This window comes from Centropristis striata, chromosome 14 (genome assembly GCF_030273125.1).
Source record: "Centropristis striata isolate RG_2023a ecotype Rhode Island chromosome 14, C.striata_1.0, whole genome shotgun sequence".
NCBI lineage: Eukaryota > Metazoa > Chordata > Actinopteri > Perciformes > Serranidae > Centropristis > Centropristis striata.
Window position 1 is genome coordinate 13,399,759 of NC_081530.1, and position 9,571 is coordinate 13,409,329.

General features: G+C 35.6%; 1 protein-coding gene across 2 annotated transcripts in view; it reads right to left on the reverse strand.

The window, feature by feature from the left end:
* Positions 1-8,102, reverse strand: part of top2b (DNA topoisomerase II beta) — a 39,034-nt gene extending 30,932 nt beyond the window's left edge. For both annotated transcript variants that reach the window (XM_059349643.1, XM_059349642.1), the window contains exons 1-3: positions 7,600-8,102; positions 5,357-5,521; positions 2,116-2,206 (exon numbers count right to left, since the gene is read on the reverse strand). In XM_059349643.1, the coding sequence (XP_059205626.1) occupies positions 2,116-2,206; positions 5,357-5,521; positions 7,600-7,641 (298 nt within the window). In that variant the 5' untranslated portion in view covers positions 7,642-8,102. The remainder of the gene's footprint in view (positions 1-2,115; positions 2,207-5,356; positions 5,522-7,599) is intronic.
* Positions 8,103-9,571: the final 1,469 nt, after the last annotated feature.

Sequence of the window (9,571 nt, forward strand, 5' to 3'; positions counted from 1 at the left end):
GGATAGTAAGAGGTTTATTCTTGGACTGGGAAGCAGTAATGGTAAGAAACCTGTATCTGTAGAAATTTGAGTTGCTGCCTGTAAAAAGGCAATATACTGTCTGGGAGGTTTATTACTGTTTTATATAGGCATGGTGATGGAAATATCTGTGCTGGGAAATGATCACCTACACTGCTAATGTCATTATGGGTGATTCTCATGAACATCATTCTCATGAGCTCATAGCAAAAATCCAAGGGCATTGAATACACATTTTCTTTGACCCTTATATATATATATATAAACAATCTAAAGTCAGTGTTTAATATGAATTTATAATTTATTTTAAAAATGTTAAGGTATGTTCTGACATTTTTTGCGACACTGAGCAAAATTCATTACCATAACACATTTTTAAATAAAAAAATAAAAAAAACAACGAAAGGTTTGTTTTATAGAAAATATTATTTTAACACAAAACAATGAATTGTGCATCATTATGGCTATATTGTTCATTCATAGTGAAATATATTTAGTTTAATAAAGTATGTCCTTATAATCTTAGACATAACTTAGACTGGCTTCATGAGAATCACCCTTACATCTGAATAAAATGAAAGAATATGGATTTTAAACAATTGAATAAGAATCATGTAACCCACTCAGTTCAGTGACCGAAAAATGAAAAAAAAAACTTGCTACTTATAACTTATAAATTAATAATTTCACACAGAAGTGTTAGTTGAATTTCTACTGAGAGTGATTCTAGCTACTACACGGGAGGCAGCTAGCCTGGCTAACACCAGACTATTCTCAAATGAGGTCTAGTCTGGCAACGAGCAATGGATTTCTCCGTAGAGGAGGTGTGGTTTACGATCCTCCAGAGCCGTTTATTGGACGCTTAGAATGTCTATCAAAAGCGTCTGTAGGTAGCTCTTAGCCAATCAGATCAGTTATACCAGATGACGTAGTAGAGCAACAGAAATGGATGTTTGTTGTGTGTGTGTCTGTGAGAGAGTGTTGTTTGCTGCTTTGCTCCTCCAGTTCTCGCTTTCTGCAAGATTATTTATTTTCACGCTTTATTCCCTCTCATGTCATTCAGCCACACACATCCACTGATTTTATGGGCAATAAACAAGCTGCTGCGGGTCTCTCGGCGGCTCCGCTGTCCCCGGGCTCGGAGCGAGATCACCGGTGGTGACCGGCGGTCTCAGCGGCTCGGCGCTAATCACCTGCGCTACCGGTGATCTCGCTCCGAGCCGGGGGACAGCGGAGCCGGCGAGAGACCTTTCGCCTTTCAACTTTCGCTCTAAACTATTTAAAACACCATCTACAGCTAAAGAGAGTTTCGCGTCTGCAGCAGCCATGTTGGATCCGGAAAACTACAAGCTTCCAAGTGCCGAGTAGTACGCGTCATCGTCTTGCCGTCCCTCCCCGCTCTGTGATTGGATCCCTAAAACAGGGCTAAGAATGCTTCCTAGTTTCCAGACCCCGCCGCAGTTCGAAATTAAATTTGAGCGTGCAAGGCAGTCTGGGTATACCCAGGCTAGGAGGCAGCAGTATCCAGACAATGACACGGTCATCAATCAAACACCTTTATAAACACACAGGCTAAGAAATGAAGGCAACACTCTCATGAGCTGTGATGCTGTGAGTAGTGTTGAGCCACACCGTTTAAGGTCTGATTACACTGGCATCAAGTCGAGCATTACTCCCACATTGTATTAAAGTCATTAAAACTAACATTTAACGGACTGTAACTTCTTTATTAACCTTTATTTAGCTTACTGAACACGCTTTCTCTACAAGGTCAAATAAATAATAGTGCACCTGTGACCGTGAGCTGCAACAAACACAAATGATTTTTGAATCAACTTGTCATTTTTCACAAATGTCCATTCAGGCTGCACACAAAGACAAGCTGGCAGGGAAACTAATCTCCACATACAGTCCTAGATCAATGCTGCAGTGCCAGCAGCAGACTGTGATTCAGTCAATGACGCCGACAGTTTTATAGCGATAATAAGCCTTCAATATCACACTTATAGAGGGACAATCTCAAATGAAAAATGAACCTTTATATTAACTGTGAGGATTGGAGTGCCAACGAATGTTGAACAGTGTGAATTCACTTACCAAGAATTTCATCAAAGATTTTGTACAGTCCAGGAACGTAGGTGATTTCCCTCTGGTTCATTCCTATCTCTTCATCAAAAACCCACATTTGCTGAAAAAAACAAAAACAAATAGTTTTAAGTTCAGGTTGGAGAACTCACTGGCAGCAGTAAAAAGTGTCTGCTGCTAAGAGCATGCAAATGAGCACATAGGTTAACATAGTTATGTGTACGCATATTAGCAGTCATAGATTTGTCTTTCTTGTGCCATATCATAGTCATGTTATCATGACTCTTGTCATAGTCAAAGACATGTCACTTTTAAAGGACATATTGCAGCTAGTCACAGAGATGTACACACAAAATGTGTTTGTTTTTCAGAAATGTTTTAATTTTCAAGATGAACAAATGCCTAAAGGCTGTTATGTTCCAGGATGTGCCTTCAGAAGAGGAAAAATACTGTTCTTTGTTGATCACTCCTGCAGATCCTCACCACAGAGCACTCATCTAATTGTGTTTGGCTGCCTCAAACAGACTGTAAGACACAGATCCAAACCACTTACAAATTACGGGTACAATATTTAACCCATTTAGGCCTAAATCGCCTGGAGAAGTTTTTCTGGAAATTCAACAGAAGTGTCAACACTTCCTGCTAAATAATAGATTTTTCAGCCTCTGTAGCAGAAAGAAATTAAATTCAAAAAGTATTTGAGAGTATTTGAGTTTGTTGATTTTTTAAAAAACTTTATTGAAGGTTTGGACAAATAAACTCAACTTCTCATAAAAGCAACGGGTATAAACTCAAATACTTTTTGACTTTCATTTCTATCTGCTACAGAGGCTGAAAAATCTTCTGTTGAATTTCCAGAAAAACTTCAGGTTTTAGGGGGTTCTTTCAAAATCGCTCATAGGTTTTCCAGGCATTTTAGGCCTTAATGGGTTAATCAACCACAGAAGCCTGTCTGATATAATATACTTTACTCCTATTTAAGTATTCTTATATACATGGAGCACTTGTTGCTCAGTGACATGCAGGTTCTGCATGCACAATGAGCCATCAATCACAATTATCCCTGATCAATTTCTAAAACAGTCAGCCAAGCCTCGCTTACTGTGGAACACAAACTGAGAAAGAATTTTTAGGTTTAGCGTCATGCATTATAAAAGTTATTATCATTATCATGACATGTTATATGATTGCCTTGGGCCTGGATTAATAGAAGAGTAATATGAATACAATGGTGTCATGTCATCAATGTTTGTGTATTAAGCTACATAATTTCCCCCAGAAGAAGAATCACAGCCCAAACTAATTGTATAGCATTAAAGTTAAGATGGTTCACATTAAAAAACACTCCTTTATAGAGAACAGTTTAAGTGAGGGAAAACACCTGGCCCTAGTCTTGTAAAACACATCTCTAAACTAGTGAGACTGTTGTTTAGCCTATACTGGATATGTAGTTTCTGAACATATTTCATGGATCAAAATTAGATTTGAATGTGTTCAGTTTACTATGTCATCTGTCCAGTCTCAATGACACTTAAGGCTTAAACCTCGGGCTGGGTGATATATCAATATAAAAGATATATCGATATGTTTAAATGTGATATGGAAATAGACCATATCGCATATATCGATATAGTTCAATTTCTTTTTTTATATATAAATGCTGTCCTTACTAGTGTTTGTCATATTTACCTATTTTGTAATGTTCGTTAATCTTTTCTCAGATAAATATATTTATTTCAGAAAGAGACTGGCCTATTTTATTTCATAGGCTATTTTCATTTAAGATATTTTTTATTTAAATGTGCACTTTATGGAGCTTGGATTTTGAAAAAGGTCCTCCTGTTGTTATACAGTATTTATGTTCACTTAAATAATCGGTTTCAATAAAACTACTTGTGACATGTTATATTTGACTCTGACTGAACATTTGCTCTCACTTTGAGATAAAAATATTGGGATATATATCTTATATCGATATTCAGCCTAAATATATCAGGATATGACTTTTAGTATATATCGCCCAGCACTACTTAACCCTTTGATGCACAACATGGGTCTAAAGTGACCCGACTGTATTTTTATTTTCTGTATCTTTGCAATAAATTAATTTAATCATTCAGTATTCCAGGTTTTCCTCAATCAACATGTTTTTCATCATCATACATCTAATCTTTTGTTTTAATTTCTTACTTTTTGAATAAAAAACCTTTTTTGTGTCACTACACTTCTAATGCAAAACAAGGGTCAAAACCTTTTTTGTGTCACCACACTTCTAATGCAAAACAAGGGTCAAAAATGACCCACATCCATTTTCAATGTTATTTCATGTATGGCTGAGTGTTTCTATTATACATCTTTGAAATAAATGTATTTTATCATTTATTAGTCCAAGTATTCAGTACAAGTACAGTACAAATTACTATCATTACAGTATTAGGTCATTTAATTTTACATCAAATTTGGATGAATGGGTCACTTTTGACCTATGTGTATAAATTTGATGTAATAATACAAAAAAATATTATTCTTCATAAAGTATGAAAGGAAAAATGGATAGAATTATCTGTTGTAATAAAAAAGATATTCAAATAATACTTGGACTATTCAATCATAAAATAAAGCATGAAAAAACATGAGAAATGAATGCGGGTCATTTTTTATGTTTTTTATGTTGTGCATTAGAAGGGGGGTCAATATGTCGTGCATCAAAGGGTTAAACCTAATTTGACACTCGTTGATTACACCTGAACGGAGATGTTATTAGGCCCTCAGTGGGCAGATTACCGGAGCTACTTTTACATAGAAATGTCCATAGGTCCTCTTGTAACAGGCCTCCTCACTGTCTCATTTTAAGTCTCTTCTTAAAACCCACCTCTTCTCGTTGGCTTTCAACATCACGTGTGGATATTGACTTTATGATTTTTTTTTTATTTGTATACATGCATATTCTATTTTGTGCAGGCAGTACATTTTACATTTTATTTATTTTTATCCCATTTTTATTTTTTTTTTATCTTATTGCATTTTACTGTTCTGTTGTTTACTACATCTCTTTGTATTGTGTTATCTATTTATTGTTTGTGCAGCACTTTGGAAACCTTGTGTTTGCTAAAAATTGTGCTATATAAATAAAGTGGATTGGATTGGATTGTAACATAATGCCAACAAATGTATAAGATACAGGGTATGTCTGAAACAGGCTCATCAGTTTATTTTTGACGTCAACAGTGGAAGGCAGTTTGCTAGGACTCACCTGGGTGATGGGCTCCACAGTGCCGATGTATGTGTCTGGGCGGAGGAGAATGTGCTCTAGTTGGGTCTTCTTCTGGTACACTCTCTCCACAGACAACTTGGACGCTGCCTTGTCTTTCTTGGACCCTTCCATCTTGCCACCATCACCTCTGCCATTCGCAGCCTCCTGTTTGGCGGAAAATGTTTTTTGTGATAAAGAAAAAACGGGACCTGCAATAAAATGACTCTACTGTGGTGTTGACAGCAGATATTCAGTGCCCACCACCACCACCACAACCACAGGGAGAACGCCCTAGACCTCTCGGTGGCTTTGTGATTTTGGTGACACATTAGCGACAGAAACTTGTGGACATTTTACTGTCTTTTATCTATCTATTCAGAACTACAGTAATATTTGGGAATGTTAAATATAATTACTGTTGGTAAGCATAACAACATTTAAGGGCAATTCATTAGAATATTGTTATAAAAATGGATATACTTGCATTTAGATCTGCAACAATTATTTGATTAATCGAACAATAATCGATTATTAAATTAATCGTCAGCTATTTTGATAATCGAGTATTTGTTTTTGAAGACAATAAGTCCATATTCTCTGATTTCAGCTTCTTCAATGAAAGAGAAGAAACCAGAAATATTCACAAATATTTCTGGTTTCTTTGTTCCTTTATGACAATAAATTGAATATCTCTTTGGTTTGTGGACAAAACAAGAGATTTGAGGACGTCATCTTTTGGTTTGGGAAACACTGATTGATATTTTTCAACATTTTATTGACCAAACAACGAATCAATTAATCGATTATGAAAACAATCATTAGTTGCTTGCAGCCCTTCTTGCATTCAACATTTAACTTGCCAAACAAAACATGAAACATTTGCCTTTGGGAATGAAGACAAAAATTTAAACATCAATCATATTAATAGTTTAGGTATGACTTGAACATGCATTATAAATGGCACCACAAATATACTTTGATTCCTTCAATTTTAACAGAATCCGGTAAGATTTTGTGGTAAAAGTACTATATTATCTGTACTATTAACCCAACTGTATTCTCAGTAATTTTGTTTAAAAGCAGATATTAACAGCTTGCCAAACCTCAAATCAGTGGCCATGTTTTTAATGTTTGTGCCAATAATGATGTGTAAATTACTCATGGCACAAAATCTAGTGATTAACTGTACACGCAACATCAAGACAGACAACTGGACAGGATCTGACTCTTCAGCTGACCTTAAATGAGTGTGTGTGTGTGTGTGTGTGTGTGTGTGTGTTTGTAGGAGTCAGGAGCATCTGGGTCACCATACTGGTTTCTTCTAATGAGAAGTCAAATTGCAATAGTGCACATCACCCAAAGCATATTTAAAGACTTGCATGAGTGAAACTAGTGCAGTTAAATACGCAGGTTAGTAGTAATCCTTTTCATCCTGCCTGTATACAGCACTTAAAAATGTTTAAATGCCATGTTGGTCTTTTTTTTTGCTCTTTTTTTATGACCTAATAATAATTGATTTGTTATTCTGACTTACTGGATCAACATTTTGAACCAAAAAGAAACAGAAAAACCAACATAAATGTGATCTTGTGATTGTGTGTGATCCTGTCATCCAACTCTGTTTTTTATTCTAGTGTGACTATTTTATTTGTGTCTTGTGTGTTAAGCGTAACAATTTTTTTTCAATTCTTTTTTGCTAATTTTCCGTCTTTTTTTCCCTCATTTTCTGTCTTTTTAGTCTTTTAGTCCAACATAAAATGTTACTTTCAAAACACTATCATGCTCAATAAATAATTTTAAATGTTGCAAATGTGAACAAAGGTTGCAAATATATCATATAAGAGGGCTACATCCAGTTCTATCATTTTATACAAAATATATTTGACCTTGTCTCCAGTTTTTACTTCGTATATCATCATCAAACTTAAACTGGCCTCATGGAGTTTACAGCCAAAACTTTAGAGGTAAATTTACAGTAGGGCTCCACGCTGCTTTGTTTTCTAGTCTGGATGTGATGAAGTAGTCCTGCTTTGGAGCTTTTGGAGACTCCAGAGGGTTAATAACCAGCGTATTGTGGACACAGAATAAACTGTCTGGGACTCGCTTGGGGATTTAAACGCAACCGAGCCGGTGTAGTGTGCTGTGGTGAACGTTAACACTTCCAGGTGTTGCAAATGCATAATTTAGATACAAAAAAAACTGTAAGTTAGTTAACATTTGTTGTGTAACACAAACTAACTTACCATCCAAGCCAAAGCGCCGCTTCCTGCTGCGCCGTTGGACATCTTCCTTTGTGATCCGAATTTTTTGATGCAACTCGCAAAATGTCTTCAATTCCACTGAAATTAAACGTCCGCCAGCATAACAAATGTATCAATTGCTGAAGCGTACCCAGACCTGTTTATCTTCCATGTTCTTTCTCCGTCTGAAGCGAAGATAATCCTCTGAATGTACCAAAACAAGCGGAGCAGGGGAGTGTATCGCGGCTATTGTTAAAATCGACAAGCGGAGGCACCGGAGGCCTGAACTCCCAACAAAGATGCTACCGGGCTGCAAAATAAATACTGTACAAAACGCACCTATTAAATACACTTACAATATCATGTGGAAAATTAAACAGAATAAAATATGAGTTTTACTGAGTGGCTCCGAAAACGATACACTTAAATACTTTTCATTTAGAAATAAAAACGGGTATTAGCTAGCTGCAGCTCTAGCTTTCCGGCTCCGCCATCTGCAAGATAGATGGCGAATCGTCTCGCAGATAAACCGACCAATCAGAGGACTGCTTTTCAGAAGCACCGGTACTCCAGCCAATAGGAAAAGTCGACACTTAACGGCTCTGCTCTTTTTAAAACACAAGATGGCAACAAAACATCAAGTTATTTTGTCCATTTTTGATCATTTTCATGTCTTTGTAAGTCTTTTTGTCTCTTTTTTTGTCATTCTGTGTCTTTTTTTTGGCCATTCCGTCTTTTTTTTGGTCATTTTGAGTCTTTTTTGGTAATTTTGTCTTCTCATTTTGTCTTTTTAGTCATTTTGTGTCTTTTTTTTTTAACTTTTTGTATCTTTTTTTAGTCAGCCAGAACTTAAGAGGTAAATTTACAGTAGGGCTCCAAGCTGCTTTGTTTTCTAGTCTGGATGTGATGAAGAAGTCATGCTTTAGTGATTTTGGAGACTCCAGAGGGTTAACACCGAAGGAGCAGACAGTTTGTGAAACAATGCCATTATCAGACTGCAAAAATATCTTTATTACACCACCATATTTCCGAACATTCAGCACCTTTCGCAACACTACCAACACTTGATTTATAACTACACACAGGGGGTAACTGGGCAGGGTAAGGTGTAAAACCCGACTATCATAGCTAAATAAATAAATGACAAACTCAACGATAGCAATGGTGGAATGTAGCTAAGTACATTTGCTCAATACTTGAGTATTTCCATTTAATGTAACTTGTATGCTTCTACTCCACTAAGCTTTGAGGCAAATATTGTAATTTTTACTCCACTACATTTAGCTGGCAGCTTTAGTTACTTTTCAGGTCGAGATTGAACATAAAAAACATGATAAATTTAAAGTGATAAGACTTTTTTTTAATTAAACCACATTAGAGCTGCAACAATTATTCGATTAATCAAACAATAATCGATTATTAAATTAATCGTCAACTGTTTTGATAATCAAATCACAGTTTTTTTTTAAAGACAGTAAGTCCAAATTCTCTTATTTCAGGTTCTTCAATGTGAAAATTTCTGGTTTCTTTGTTCCTTTATGACAATAAACTGAATATCTCTTTGGTTTGTGGACAAGAGATTTGAGGACGTCATCTTGTGATCTGGGAAACACTGATAGATATTTTTCAACATTTTATTGACCAAACAACTATTCGATTAATCATTTAAATAATCGAAAGAATCGATAATGAAAATAATCGTTAGTTGCAGCCCTAAACATGAAAGTAAGTTAAGTAATTAAAAAATAAAAGTTGTTAAAATGGATGCCTTATCTTGAGAAATTCAAAACACTGGTTACACAAATGCATCAATAATAATAATCAAGTAATATATTTAGACTATATTTAAAAAAAAATCTGAGTGGGACCATGCTGCATAATGAGTACTTTTACTTTTGATACTTTAAGTACATTTTGTTGTTGATGCTTTTGTACTTTTACTTTTGAATGCAGGACTTTTACTTGTAGTGGAGTA